The 16,296-nt window shown below is 39.2% G+C and overlaps 1 protein-coding gene across 12 annotated transcripts in view; it reads left to right on the top strand.

The window, feature by feature from the left end:
• The window catches only part of gtdc1 (glycosyltransferase-like domain containing 1), a 370,690-nt gene that overhangs the window by 126,627 nt on the left and 227,767 nt on the right, over positions 1 to 16,296 (top strand). For all 12 annotated transcript variants that reach the window (XM_043694107.1, XM_043694111.1, XM_043694112.1 and 9 more), the window contains one exon: positions 7,777 to 7,950. In XM_043694107.1, the coding sequence (XP_043550042.1) occupies positions 7,777 to 7,950 (174 nt within the window). The remainder of the gene's footprint in view (positions 1 to 7,776; positions 7,951 to 16,296) is intronic.

The following is a 16,296-nucleotide window of genomic DNA, read 5'->3' as shown; positions in this document are numbered from 1 at the left end:
AGGCTTAGGGTACATTCACCTTCAGATAGTCACAGAGATATGTCTGATAACTATGCAAAATAAGCTGCGTACTTGCTTATAATTTCCAAATTTTTATGTCCACAGCATAGATTGAGCACTAACTAATTTTATAATTCATGACCGGTTAACCCTTTTAAAACTCTTCCTACCTGTTCTATAAAACATCTGTAATTCCTTTCATAACTGTCGAAGTTATCCACCCACTCCCATTTTGAGGAATGATCATCACTAATTTTAGCATTGAAATTTCAAACAATGAATGTTAAAGACTTGGTTTTAGAAATAAATTTGAAACTGAAGGTACACATCAGGCCAAACATGTCAATTCCTGCTCTGTTGTGAGTTTATTTGGCTTCAGTTGCAATATGTATTGGGATAAACCAACTGATCCCTCTGCCTCAAGATTCATCCTCTTGATTGCTGCAAAGTTTGTATGATATGTGGCTGCCAAATTATGAGATTAGATACAACTCTAGCCTATTTCTTGAGGTGCATGTTCATGCTAATCCTTTGTTGACTGTTATTATAGAGTCATTAATGTTTACATCACAGAAGGAGGCTCTTTGATCCACCATGCCCGTGCTGGTCTTTGCCAGTGCATTCCAAAACAAATCCTACCATTATACATCCTCCCCATAGTAGTGTCTTTCTCTGATTTAAAGTATTTATTTAGTCTTCCCATTAAGAAAATGAAATGACCGCTGCCTCACCATGAATGGTAAGAGGTTGAAAAGTGTAAATGTACAACAGAATGTAGGTATCGTCATCAATAAGTTTCTGAAGGCTAACGTGCAGGTGTAGCAAGCTCTGAGGAAGGCTGATGGAATGTTAGCCTTTATTGCAACAGGATTTGAGTGTCATCTTGTGTCAATTCTCTTTGGAATATGCTTAGACTTTACCTGGGCTATCATGTGCAGTTTTGGCCTCCTTGTCCCAAGAAGTATACTATTATTGCCAGAGACAGAGTGCAACAGAAGTTCACTAGACTTGTTTCTGGGGTGATAGACCTCTTCTATGAAGGGACATTGGGTAAGCTGGGCATGTATTCCACAGAGTTTTGACAAATGAGAGATGATTTCATTGAAACTTACAAGCACTTTAAAGGGATATAGGGCAGATCAGATGTTTCCTTTGGTTCAGAAATTTAGAACCAGAGAGTACAATTGAAACATAAAGAGGATGTCACTTAGGTTCTGAGATGAAGAACATTTTTTTTGTTGATTTAGGGTTGTGAAATTTGAAATTTTCTACGCCAGAGGGTGTAGATGCTCCGCCTCAGAGTTTGCTTGAGGTTGAGGATTGACGGATTTCTGATTACCAATGGCATAGAGTAATGGGGATGATGTGGGTGAAGGGTCTTGAAATGTTTGATCAGCTTGATCACATTGAGTAGCTGAGCCTACTTGATGAGTTGAATGACCTATACCTGTCCCTATGAAAGCACACCCCTTTATTTTATTAGGTACGTGTTACTGTTCATGGATCAAAGAAATGTATTTCTTTGATTCGGATCAGACCAGAATAAGTGCAAGTGTAGAGACTCAAGATATTTCCTTGAAGTGAAAATGTCCAAGGACTGGTGTAAGTTGTGCAGTGTCAAACAGGTCGTCATAAACAAATAAAGTAGGTATGCTCCCCCTGTCTGGCACTCAGCAACAGAAAGGAAGGAAACGCAACCTGTCAATCTCAATTAGCATATAAACAGTACGTGAATAGAAAATTAAATCCAGCAACTTAATGACTTTTTTTCGAAAAATTAATGTTTATATGGCTTATTTAGAGCCATGTAATTAGCTCAAATGGTTAATGTTAGTGTTCAAATGCTACTTGAGTTATCTCTTTTTTTTTACCATGCTTCCATATCCCTTCATTTCCTTTGCCTGCATGTATGCTAATTTTCTACTTTCATTAAGAAGGAATAGTTAAAAGCATTGAAATACCCTTTGGGTCAAGGGTTTGCAAATTTCTTTTACCTGCATTTTTGAGAAACTTGCACTGAGGTATAAGACTGCTTGGCAAACTAAGTTTGCATATTCCAGGATTCAATTATATAACAAAGGATCTTTGAACTCTGTTTCCCTGTATCAGAACATCTGCCTGAAGTAATCTCCTGACCAACTGCGATAAAAACAGAAAACAGGGAGTCTGTATTAAAATCTTTCTTCCATCTTCTCTGTTATTCTTTGTGCTTTTCATTGTTACAATCCAGCTTCTTGAGGAGAGTGTAAAACAGTATTGTCAGCGTGCTGGACAGTGAGTGAAGTTACACTGCTCTCAAAATGCACTGAGCATAAAATGTCAAGGCAGTGACGGAGCAAAGAGAGACTTGATATGAAGTCCCTGTGTTTAAAAGTAACAGCACCTCAAAAAAAAATTCGTACAGAGGTTTCCCATGTCTTGCTTCTTTTTCTCATTATGTTTATTCTTCATATTAATGATCTGCTTTACTCATTTTTAAGCTAGTCTTTCATTTAGTTTATTCTAATGTACTTTTATTAATTTTTGACCATCTTCAGGGTAGAAATTGCATTCTCATAATGCAATTAGTGAATCACTACAAATTCATTCCTTCCATGCCTTCAGTGGCCAGTAAAATTTTTGTTTGTCTAAAATTTGCAACTTTTTCCATCTCATAATTCTGGATATTAGCTACTTCCATGTATGTTATTAGTTGTGCCTCTTATCACCCATTTTTCTTATAAATGGCACTGTCTTCTCATCCATTGCTGAAGCTCTATTCATGGAATGTCATTTCCTCTGTTCCCCCAATGTGTCTTAATGTTTTGTAAATTCCCAAGTCTAATGCACTATTTTTGCCTCTGCTTTTCTAAAACCCTTCCAGCAATGTGGGACACAATGAGGGAAATCTCTAAGCTTGAATTAGTGCAGAGTTGTGGAAACTCCAAAAGATATATAAAAACGATGGCTGGTCAATTGTGGACATGGAGGAGATGGCCTTGTGGTATTATTGCTAGAATCTAGAGACACAAGTAATGTTCTGGGGACTCGGGTCTGAATTACACCATGACAGAGGATGGAATTAAAATTCAATTAAAAATCCCTTAACTGTTTTCTGAAATAGCCTAGCAATCCATTTTACTGCTCCTTGGATGCTGCCTGAACTGCTGTGCTTTTCCAGCACCACTAATCCAGAATCTGGTTTCCAGCATCTGCAGTCATTGTTTTTACCTAGCAATCCAATCAGTTGGAACAATCTCAAAAGAAAGGCTCAGAAAATAAATTAAACCAGACAGACATCTAGCATCAACCTCGGCACTGGAAACAGCAACAGCAAACACCAAACCTTGCAAAGTCCTCCTTACAAACGTCTAGGGGCCAAAATTGGGAGAGCTGTTTGTCTGAACTAGTCAAGCAACAGCCTGAGATAGTCATGCTAACAGAATGATACCTTATAGATAATCATACCTTCCCTTATAAATAATGTGCCAGACCCCACCATCTCCTGCCACACTGGCAGGAAAGATCTAGCATGGGTGACAGCGAAGTGGCGTATTGTTGGGAGAGAGTTGCCTGGGAGTGTTCAACATTGACACCAGTACTGTGAACTTGAATGGCACCAGGTAAAACATGGGCAAGGAAACCTCCTGTCATTACCACATACTGCCAACCCTCAGAATGATCATTTACAAAAAGCCGGGCAAATCCAACCTGGATAATTACCACCCTATCAGTCTACACGTGACAAATAGTAAATGACAGAAGATATCTTCAATAGTACGATCAAGCAGTACTTGGTTAGCAGTAGTCTGCTCACTGACACTCAGTTTGGGTTCTGTCAAGGCCATTCAGTTCTTGACGTTAATATAGCATTAGTTCAAGCATGGACAAATGAGCTGAATTCCAGAGGTCCTTGACATCAAAGCTGTGTTTGACAGAGTGTGGCATCAAGGAACTCTAGCAAAACTGGAGTCAGTGAGAATAAGGAGAAAGAAAGAAAGAAAGATGGCTATGCTTCTTGGAGGTCAGTCATCTCAGTTCCAACTACACTGCAGATGTTCCTCAGGGCAATTTCCTCGGCTTAACCATCCTCAGCTTCTCCATCAATGATCTTCCATCCATCATATTATCAGAAGTGGGGATGTTCCCTGATGATCACACAATTCAACACCATTTCCAACTCATCAGACATTGAAACACCCCTTGCTCTTATGCCAGACTTGTGCTGAAAAGTGGCAGGAATGTTCATGCCATTATAAATGCCAGGCAATGACTTTCTCCAACAAGAGTAAATCTAACCATCATCCCTTGACATTCAATTGCACTACCATCACTGAATCCAGACTATCAACATCTTGGGAGTTAACATTGACCAGAAACTGAACTGCATGAGCCATGTAAACACAGTTGCTACAAGAGCAGGTCAGGGGCTAGGAATCCTGCAGTATGCAACTCACTTCCTGATTCCCAAAGTCTGTCAACCATCTACAAGGCAGAAGTTAGGAGTATGATTGAATGCTTCCCATTTACCTGGGTGAATATAACTCCACTAATAGTAAAGAAGCTTGATGTCATCCAGGACAAGCGGGCTGAATTGATTGGCAGTACATCCACAAGTATATTCATTCTCTCCACCACCAAAGTTCAGTTGCAGCAGCCTTCTAGAAGATGCTATTTAGAAGATGCACTGCAAGGATTCACTGCGACTCCTCAGACAGCAATTTCCAAACCCATGACTGCTTCCATCTGGAAGGACAAGGGCCACTCGAGAGCGCCACCACCTACAAATTCCCCTCGAAGGCACTTACCATCATATATATAATTGTTTCTTCAGTATTGCTGGGTTAAAGTCGTGGAATACTAACCCAAATGCCATAGTGGTACTACCTATAGAACATACAGTGATGCAAGAAGGCACCTCACCGTCACCTTCTCGGGGGCAACTGTGGCTGACACGGCTGTTTTCTGCTTCCATTCGGCATATTTCTGTGCATTTACCTTATGGCATTTGACACAGATGATGCCTCTCCTGAGCCCTGAAAATGACGTTATCTCAGCTGACTGTTATGTAGCATGGGTTCTTTAAACTCGTGTCAACAGCATCCTTATAAAATGTTTTTCTCTCTGACATTCCACAGCATTTTGCTTTGGGAGTTTTCTTCTCACTGACATGCGGGCTTCTTCCCAGACCTGACTGCTTTGATGTCCGCTAATAAGAACATCTTTGCTCTTATGCGCCTCTTCCCCCTGCATTAAACTTTCTCTGGCCCCTTTTCTCTTCCTGGTTGGAAAACTCAAATCAGCAAACTCCTTAACAGTAATGTCTCCAGGTAGGTTGCTGGTCATTTAGCTGAAATCACATGACTTCTTTTAAATGCTACATTGAACTCAGTATTCAAAATGCCAGTCTGACCATTTTTTCGATAGTCAGATCTTCACAGAACTGAAAACTAAAATATTTTTTTCTTAATATTAGGACCCAAATTCTTAAATAATAGTAGATTATGATCCTTCATAATAATAGCAGTAACCTGTATGGCCTGGATTGCTGTTTTTTTAATTGCTTTGAATTAAACTATATGAAGAAAATACAAATCAAATGTACTCAATTGTATGCTGCTGACTTGATGGCCTTTTGACTTGTAAGACTACGTTTTTTTAGTAAACTCGATAAGTTAAACATAACCTGCTGTGGTTCAGGAGTCCTACTCTAACATGACAGTCTCTGCTGTCTTTGCAGAAGTGGAAGATCATTGGCTGAGAAAGTGCACTATTCACTGGGCTCTATTTTGGCTTGCTTTCTGCAGTTTTACTGGGCCTTCCTACTTGACCAGTTGAGCTTTTTGTTGCCTCTTCAAATGCTTTGCCAAACAATCAGCCTCTGGAAACAATGTCTGTCAGTGATTGTCTCTGAGGTGTCAGTGTCAATGTCCACTACCTTCATATCTCTCTTGCAGATATCTTTGTCACAGAGAAATTGACTCCTTGGACGTAAGTACTGCAACCAACCTGGTGCAATGCCTCCTTTTTTTTTGTTCCTTTGCACTTAACCAGAGATGTTGAGAGGGCATCGACATGTTTGTGGAGCTCAAGATGTGCATACTCTTTGGTCACATCTGCTCTCTGGAGAGGACTCGACTTGCATGGAGAATGGTATCACTGGCTGATGCCATTAGTAAGGATTATTTATCACACCGGTTAGTGATCACTCACTTCAAATTTACTCATCACAGTCCATCTGTTTCAATGGGTGCTTAGAGTCTCTGCTCGCCATGTGAGTGGACCAGGCAAACGAATGAAAACAAAAGAGAAAAGACACTGACTTATTGATTGGAAAGCTAGAAAGACAGAACCATGCATATGCGAGTGATAGAGGACTAGCAGTTGATTAATAACATTTGGAAGACATCTGTGATTGAGCAATGTTAAGTTTCACTAAGAGTCTCATTACTCTCAATAATACAATCATCCAGAATTGGTTCTGAATGTGTTTTCACCATTCATTTCTCAACTCAAAGAAAATCAGTTAATCTTATGACGATTAATTCTCCCAACATCTCACTTCATTACTACTCTCGGATGACATCATAGCTTGACTTTGACGTCACCCACTGAAGTTAAATGTGGTTGTGTTCTGGTTCTGACACTTTTTGATCTGTTCTCTGTGCTGAAGTCATATATGTTCTTGACATCTACAGAAGATATTTACTTGCATACAAGAATGGGCAGAAAGCCTTGCATGCCTGAGATCCTCATCGGAGAGTTCCTTTTTATTGATGGTCCTATATTAGCTTTCTACAGTAAGGAATACTGAACTTACAAATGGATGACTTGCTCATGTCTGCAAAGAGTTGGGCTTCACCATCAACGTCAGGAAAACAAATGTCCAGGATGTTGCCATACTGCCTTTTGTCAGCATTGACAATGTGATCCTGGATGTTGGTTATGGCTTCTCATATCTAGGCTCACAATTGCCAGCAATCTGTCACTTGATATTGAAAATAAAAGTTCAGCTCAAAAGCTGCAGCTATTATGACCAAATAAGTGTGTGCAGAACAAGAACAAACTGACAGAATATCAAACTGAAGAGTGTAACAAACCTGCCTCCTCAGTGTGCTCTTGTGTAGTGATGAGACTGAATAATGTGTGCTAGGTAGGAGAAAACACTGAACAGTTTGAAAATTCACTGTCCCAGAGGTATCTTCAGTATCTCTTGGCAGGAGAAGGTCACTGATTCAGAAGTCCAGGTATGAGTTAGAGTAAAACCTATAATAATTACTAGTACTTGACAGATAGGAACATCATAATTTTAGTTGATTTCTGAGCATCTACAGCCAGGAGATGCTAAGTAGCAAATTTAATCTGTGAGCAACAACTGACTGTCTGGCTCTTTATTCAGAAATAAGTGTATTGAGATGTATTCTTCAGTAACAATGCTGATCTGAACAAAATGTCATAAGTGAACTGCTAACAGAATTTTTGTTCTAGTTCAGTGTCCATTTGGTCACTGATAAAATGGATTGAGAATGCCGACAGACCACAACTAAATTGCTTACAGCAATCTGTTTGACCAAAGTATCTGGCTTATGCTTATGTTATCAAAATAAAGTCATGTGTAGTTTACATGTTAAGGACATATATGGAAACCACAGGGTGATGTAAATATGAGTGACTTTGATATTAACAATCAACAATGAGGTTTGAATTTTAAGAAACCATTTTCTCTTACAAATTGGATAAGGGGCCGAATGACAAGATAAAGTATTTTGTGTTAAGAGTATAATTCTCTGTTTTCAGCTTGGTGGCTGATGTGATCGTGTTCAATTCAGCATTTAATATGGAATCATTCCTCACATCCATTGGCACTTTCATGAAGCTAATACCTGATCATCGACCCAGAGAACTTGAGAAACTCATCAGGCCCAAGTGCCAAGTATTGTATTTTCCAATCATATTTCCTGACATTACCAGGTTAGTAACCAGGAAACACTGATATTTAAAGTTCTCTAAAGAGCTGACAAGAGTACAGTGATCTTTTTTGACTTTGTATTTCTATGCTTATTTTTAATTGTGATAGTTTGTTCTGCTCAAAACAAGAACTCATTCAGTGAAGGTAAGTCAATTGATGAGTACATAAGGTTATTGGTGAAACATTGAATAAGTATAGAGCCCTTTCTTTACAGTTGTAGCATATTTTGGAGAATCATTTCTTTCCTGTTGTATTTTAGAAGAGCATTTTATCAATATTGTGTAAAAATATATTGTATTAAAAACAGATGTTTTTAATGTAAGGAACAACTTTTTTGAAGTTCCAATCTGCACTTGTATTGTACTTTATAGCTATAGTAATTCATATGAAATGTCATATTTAAAATAAGCCTATCAGTGCTGATAGGAATAAGAGAGAATATTTTCTTACAAACTTTATGGGCGGCATGGTGGCACAGTGTTTAGCACTGCTGCCTCACAGCACCAGAGACCTGGGTTCAATTCCCGCTTCAGGCAACTGTCTGTGTGGAGTTTGCACATTCACCCTGTGTCTGTGTGGGTTTCCTCCGGGTGCTCCAGTTTCCTCCCACAGTCCAAAAATGTGTAGGTTAGGTGAACTGGCCATGCTCAATTGCCCATAGTGTTAGGTGAAGGGGTAAATGTAGGGGAATGGGTCTGGGTGGGTTACTCTTCGGAGGGTTGGTGTGGACTTGCTGGGCCGAAGGGCCTGTTTCCACATTGTAAGTAATCTAATCTAAAAAAAACTAAGAATGCCAAATTCGTGAAGAGTGCAAAATCATTGATGCTTGTATAAGGGTGTTCAACCCTTAACAATGTTTGGTTATATTGTAAAATTTTACCATTTTTTCAGATGATGTAGTATACTTGATAACAAGAAGTTTTAAACAATAGCTTTCATTGCCTAATTGGAAGTGTTATAATGTTTTCTTCCTGTGTTGTTATTAACCTTATATTCAGAGAAACAAAGGGTAAGAGTTGCAACACATCTTTTAAATGAAAAGATTTTGGCTATCTTCTAGTCTGTGTTGCCTTAGTAGAATCTTTTTTCAAAAAAGCAGACTACATAATAATATTGTAATCAAATAAGAACTTGAGATCAGCTGCAACTATGACACTGATTGATAACTAGTGCAAAATCTGAATTAAACTATTGATGCACAAAAAATGATCGCTCCCCCTTCCCGTGAAAATATGCAGAATGAGAAGGGAGTATATAATGTTTCACAAATGACATTATGATTGACCGCATTAATATTCAATTTTTTCCTTTATAGGTACAAAAACATTAAATGCTCATTCTAACGGTCTATCATTTGTCACCATCAATACAATAAAGATTATAATGGAAGCTCACTTTCAACTCACTTTCTTATTCCATGCGTGAGCACGGCATGCTATTTAAACTGCATTTGTGATAACAGTATAGAAGAGCTCATTTATCTCACTGTGAACAGTAAAGTATTATTAGCCCAGTTTGTTTTAGTAATTATAAGCTGCTTAAGTCATTACTGTACAGTAATGGAATTATTTGATTGTACATATCAAAACTGAGATTGTGGTAAATTTGCATATTTTCTATTATCTAATGACATTCATCTACACCTGCCGAAACATTCCACATATAAGGTGACATCGGTCAAAATGAGAGTTTTCTTTCCAAAATGAGAGCTTATATTTTAATCAGTTCATTTAGCTTTCTTGGTGTTGGTATCTCTATAAAAGAGATTTGACATTGAAATAATTGAATCAAAGATGAATATTCAGCTCAAGAATTTATGAATAAAAATAGGTTATCATACTTGAGTTTAAAGCACTTGTTTTTAAAATGAAAGCCATTAAACATCGGCACTGGATAATGTGGGAGTTGCGTCAGGGTGACTGCTGATCAGCCAAACCTGTAGGTGCATCATAAGCCTGCTGTTGTAAGTGTCATATGTTGTCTTTGAAACCCCTCTTATTATGATTTAACTGCTTTTGAAAATATCCAGATTGAGCATGAAAGACTCTGAACATTATGGTGGCTAATTTGAAAGCCCCAATTAAAGCATTAGCCCAGAAATTCAATGGATACAGTTGATTCTACAGGTTAGATGGTGCTCCATTGGGACCATGCTGAAATCCTAACACTGCTGACTTCACAGAGATTCCTTGGGAAATTGAAATTTCCTTGAGTAATCCTTAGCATCTGGAAACCTCTGAAAAAGTTGCAGCTCTCTGTTGGAGTTGGAAATTTTGACATGTTCTGACTTAATTAAGCTTAACAGTTACCCCAGAAAGGTTAGAGGATTAAAAGCAGTCTCTAATGTTGTCCTCACATGGTCTGGACTACATGTGACTCCAGACCCACAGCAATGTACTTGACTCTTAACTGCCCTCTGGGCAGTTAGGGATGGGCAATAAATGCTGGCCTAGCCAATGGCACTGCGTCCTGTGCATGAATAATAAAAATGCCTGGATAACTATTAAATTGAAACGCTGACTGATCACTGATGATCTATCCACCCCAACAATGACAACAGTTCGACATAACAATCTCTGACACCACTGGACCCAAGACCAATCCTCCTGTTCCAATGCCACCTCCCGGATCTGATTCTCTTGGATACAACACTTTCTTCCCTAAGATACTGGCCCCAAACCCACACCCACTTTCCAACGCAACAACACCCCCTGTCCAACAACCAAAAGAGTATTACACTCTTTCTACACACCTCTCACTAAACCCTTATGTTTACCCTACGTTTTTGCCTTTTCTCTGGAGCTGTCAAAGCTGCGCAGGACATTGAAATTGCAGAATATGGCGTATTTACAGCTGGAAAAGATGATATGGTTTCCATGCTGGTCTACTACATTGTTGGGTGTGATCATTTTTTAACTTGGTCTCTGCTGGTTTGCAACAGAAGGCTCCTGTTAAAGAAATTTACCGGCAGGCTAATCAAAATGTATGCTGTGTATTTGAAAAAAATTTTTCTCGGCGTTTCCAGTCTTGACTGGAAAGTCACTGCCATTCTCTTTACGTCTTGATCTTAATTGCAACTGCTAGCAATGAAACTTTAACATCTGGGAAATACAACTAACTTTCAAAGTGATAATTGTGTTTTTTGCATAAACTATTTATTTTGTAACTTACTATATATAGTTTTAATGTTACGATATCAATACTTTCTATTTTCTGGGCTCATTGGATAGAGAGTGCTTTTCCTTCTTTGTGAGCAGGGTTAAAGTTATAATGGTAACAGTTTGTGTATTTTAAACTGTTGTGTTCTACTGGGAATAGGTCAGATGAAGATTTAATAGATGAAGACACTGCCTTCTGTGTTGCTAAAATATGCAATATGTAAAATCTCAGATTTGATGTCACAGTTTTTCTGAGTTAGTGAAACTTGGCCACAGCTGATGTTGGTATTCTTCACTTAGGAGGGAAAATTATCATGGGTCCATCTAGTAAGTGACAGTGTTGAAAGCATGTGGATGTTAATATGCTGAAAAGACTCATTGGCCCAAATCCGTTGGTCTTTGGATCATCAAAGACTGGAAAGGTAATTGAAAATATGTTTGGGGTCCTATGGAGACCTTAGCTTATTGATCTTCATGGGAATGGCTTGGGAACTTGAACTTCCAATGGTCAATTTCCCTGTGCCCTGGGACCTTCTACAAAAGCTTTCGACTTGGAGGTAAGTTCTGGACCAATCTTTAGTTGTTTACCTGGGTGGTTAAATATTGGAAATGCTAAACATATTAAAATCTTCACTAACTCCTGAGCAATTATTGTACTGAGGTCTCCCAGTCATGAACCTTGACTCCTACCTTGATTCCCCTGACTACCCCTTGTCCACTGAATCAACAGCACTACTCAATGTCAACCACGATACCCTGTGATCCCTCCCTGACGAGCCTGCTGACTAGACTTACTTCCACCACCCGACTTGACTAGTCCTCGACCTGACTACCCTCCCACAACCAGTCATGATCACCCCCACCAGCTAACTGCCCTTCCCAACCCATTTTGACTAATTCCTGACCTGACCAGCCCCTGAGCTAACTTCTCCTTCTGACCCAAGCAGTCCCCAACCTAATTATCTCTGTCAAACCGACTAGTATGTTTCTCTCAATTACTTAACCCTTGACCCCAGAGCTACCGTGAAAACTAGACCTGATTAATTTCCTTCTCAATTTGAATAACTTCCATCCCCAACAGGTCATGATCACTCCTCACTATCTGACTGTCCTCCATCCTGACCTGACTAGCCTTGGAACTGATCACACCTTCCCTCCCTGAACCTGACCTGACAACCTCCTGGTACAGCCTGACCAACCGTTACCACCTATTCGCTCACCCATATACCCATCTTGCCTATTTGTTACCACTCACCCTAACTGTTTACTCATTCATCCACTTACTAATTCTCCTGTTCACTAACATTAATCAACCGTCATCTATTGACTCATTGACTAGCATTCACACTGGACCTTTAAACTTACATTATAATAGCTCGTACCAAAGGAGTTGTATTCATGAGCTGCCAGTCTCATCTCATTCTAGCGACATTGTGGATCTCTTCAGTAGATGATGTGCACAGGATTTCTGGAAGAAATGGCAAGAAACACAGAGTAGCATAGTGGCTTGGAAAAGTTTGTGTGGAATGACAGCCTGATGATGATTGCTGTTTTGTGGAAGATCCCTGTAATTGATATGTCATGAGTCAACAGCTGTATAAGATTCGACTTGAGCACAGACCAATAATTCAACAAAGGTGCAGTGCCTTCAGATGATTAAATTGGCAGAGAAAGCAGAGTTGAATTTCTTTAAAGAAGGATTCCCCATAAGAAAATCTCTGAGATGAGCTAAAGAAATCTTGAATTTTTCTCTTGTATCATATTTGTTGTTTCTTAATTTTATCTCTAGGAAGTAATTACAAAATACCCATTTTTTTTCGCACAAAAAAAAGCATTATCTTGCACGAGAGCAATCATTTCTTGTACAGAAATCTGGATTCTTGAGAAATATATCCCATGCACCTAGCAGCTCCATGATGAAGATACTACATCTACAAATCACTCCTGGTCCCATACTGCTTGAACTAGAAAGGGCATTCTGTAGACCATTAAAATCAGAATGGCTGAGTTTATGGTATAAATTCCAACATCAGGAGGCACAATGTCCTGATATACACAGAGGTTAAAAAGGTCATTCTTAGAAACCTAGCATTTGACTGCCTGTGAATTACAAAGAATTAATGTGAATAATTTAGCTGCAAGAGGTGTCAGGGGAATTATGATCACTGAATCCCTATATTCATTTACCACCTTAGGATCATTCAGAAAATGGCTATTCATTTCATATTACTGTACACACAGACATGTTTGCACACATTGTGTATGCAGTCATGGAACATGAGCGTTACTGCTAGGGTTAGTTACCTGTTTCTTTGCCATTGCCTTGATCCACTACAATCCACATGTGTAGGTACAAGCACAGTGCTGTTAGGAAGTGAGTTTCAGGATTTTCATCCGGCAATAGTATAGGAACAGTGATTTAGGGATGATAACTCAGAGAGGGATTTGGAGGTGGTGATCATCGTTCCCACTGGCTGCGCAGGCCTCAGGTCTATGTGCAGCAGTGACTTGTGGAACCAGATGTCAGTGCCATGATTGCCAGGCCAAAGCTGATCACTGTGCTTGGAACATCAGAGGGACACAGCTAGTTTTGGTACGAGTCTTCACTACTGTAGCTGAGATGTCAGCGCCCATAGCTTTACTAAATCTGGTGTGTTCAGTCATTTTGTGACATTGGTGAGGTTTCTTCTAGAATACAATGTGCAGTTCCGGTCGCCCTGCTAGAGGAAGGACATTATTAAATTGGAGAGGGTTCAGAAAAGATTTACCAGGCTGTTGCTGGGAACGGAGAGTTTGAGTTATAAAAGTGGGCTGGGACTTTTTCCACTGGGGTGGAAGACACCGAGGGGTGACATTATAGAGGCAGATTTTTAAAGTGAGTGGAGAAAGTTTTAAAAGTGACCTGGAGGACAAATTGTTTTTTACATAGAATGGTTTTTGTAATGAAATGCCAGAGGAAATAGTGGATACAGTTACAACATTTAAAAGATATTTGGACAGGTATACGAATAGGAAAGGTTTGGAGGGATATAGGTGATACGCAGGCAAGTGGGACAGGTTCAGTTTGGGAATATGGTTGGACTTAAGGGTCTGTTTCCATGCTATATGACTCAACGATTCTCAGGAGGAGCTGAAATGGATTGTTGATTTGGCACTTCTGGCAAATGCTTCAGTTTTGTCTTCTGTGCTGACTTATTGATTTGATGATTTGATTGGTGTGCAAACATTGGTGGGGGCAGTGCAACACAGGAACAATAGTTATATGACCGAGGAATTAAATTACTTGTGATGACATTAGTTTGAAATATTTTCATGGTTTTTGTAACTGGCATCATAATTACAAACAGATGGCATTGTCAAAGTTTGATGACTGTAATTGTTTTTAAGTTGAATATTTCCATGCAATTCTTAAATGTATCTGCCTGATCTGTTGTGAGCAGAGCACGTGTCAAAAGCTTATTGGATACAAGTTGTAATTTTGATTCTGTGTTTGAATGTGGCAGTAAAACTGACAGTGATTAAGCAAACATCACAGAGAAATGGGCCTGAAGGTTTGGGCTTGTATTTCATCTGAAACACTCTGTTTGATTTTAAACCTGACTGTCCTTTTGTGCCACCTACTTGAGAGACTATTTTCTTTAAACTAACATAACTAAGTTTATGTTAGTAACTTAGTGAGACCATTTGCCAAGTCTTACGCCAGGAATGAAGTTCTTCAGCTCCCATTTATGTTAAGTGTTAGATTAAAAGGGCTTGATATCTCTTGATTTCGAATTACCATTCATCCCATATTCCTCATAATCTATTGATCTCCAATTTAAAATTATTGTATGAGTCAGCCTCTGTTATATTTGCCAGAGAGACAGTTTGACACTAATCTGACCCTTTTCCTGAAGATGTGTTTCCTAATATTTTGTCCTGAATGACCTACTTCAGATTTTAAGGTTGTGACTTCCTGTTGTAGATACTGTTATCAGTCTTACCAATTCCTTTCATATTTGTGGAACCCTAAGGTTCAGTGGTTAGCACTGCTACCTCAGAGTGCCAGGGACCTGGGTTTGATATCATCCTCGGGTAACTGTCAGTACGGAGTTTGCACATTCTTCCCATGCCTGTGTGTGTATCCTCCGGGTGCTCCACTTTCAGCCCACAATCCAAATATGTGCAGGTTAGGTAGATTGGCCATGCTAAATTGCTCATAGTTTACAGAGATGTGTAGGCTCGGTGAGCTCGCCATGGGAAATGTAGGGTTACTGGGATAGAGTGGGTCTAGGTGGGATGCTCTTTGGAAATTCAGTGCAATTTGATGGGCTGAATGGCCTGCCTCCACACTGTAGGGATTCTATTCTTAACATTGCTTATTTCAAGGGATTTATGCCTAGTTAATGGAATATCCCCACTCGATCTACCTCTGAGTAATATTTTGCTGAATTTCTGCTGCACTCTTCCTTGATGTTCTAAGTTACAGTACCAAGAACAATGCACAATATCCTGTTGAGCCTGATGGTGATCACTTGTGAGACATGTATCCCAGATGTAATGTAACTGGTTGTTAAGTAATTTGTAATAAACCTATTTACTGTTCATCAAATTGAGTCTGTCTTCTACCAAAGAAGATCATTCTTTCTCCATTCTCCACATGGTATCAGTACCATAAACTAATACCAGCAAGAAGGACTGGTAGTAGTTAAACTACCCACAGCTTCTCAGTCCCACGGTTATGTCAGTTATCCATTGAACCTATCCTTACAGACTTATATGGACTTATTGATTCCCAGTTGCTTCAATTCAGAATACTTATCCACATATTTAAATTGTTAAATGCCCTTATTCCTCCTTAACTCTATAATCTTTTCTAGCCCGATTACTATTCTGTAGTTTATTCGCATACATCCATTTCTCATTCACCCCACCATTATGGCCGTGTATTCAACTCTTAAAGGCCCCACCTCTCAGATTTCTTATCTGAGCAGTTCCACTTCTCCACTGACCATTTCTCCTTAATTTACACTTATCTGACAAAGCTTTTTATCACTCCGTCTAAAGTGTTTCTTTCTTAGGGTCAATTTTCTGTCCAATTCTGCCCTTGTTGATCCCTTGGAAAGTGTTTCTTCACTAGAGCTTCTGTTAAACTGCAAGTTGTAATTGTTGTTGTCTTTGTGATGATGGGTGTCAGGTCCGAAACTCAGC

This window comes from Chiloscyllium plagiosum, chromosome 7 (genome assembly GCF_004010195.1).
Source record: "Chiloscyllium plagiosum isolate BGI_BamShark_2017 chromosome 7, ASM401019v2, whole genome shotgun sequence".
Taxonomy (NCBI): Eukaryota; Metazoa; Chordata; class Chondrichthyes; order Orectolobiformes; family Hemiscylliidae; genus Chiloscyllium; species Chiloscyllium plagiosum.
The sequence above is the reverse complement of the archived record's forward strand: the minus strand, read 5'-3'. Positions and strand labels throughout refer to the sequence as shown.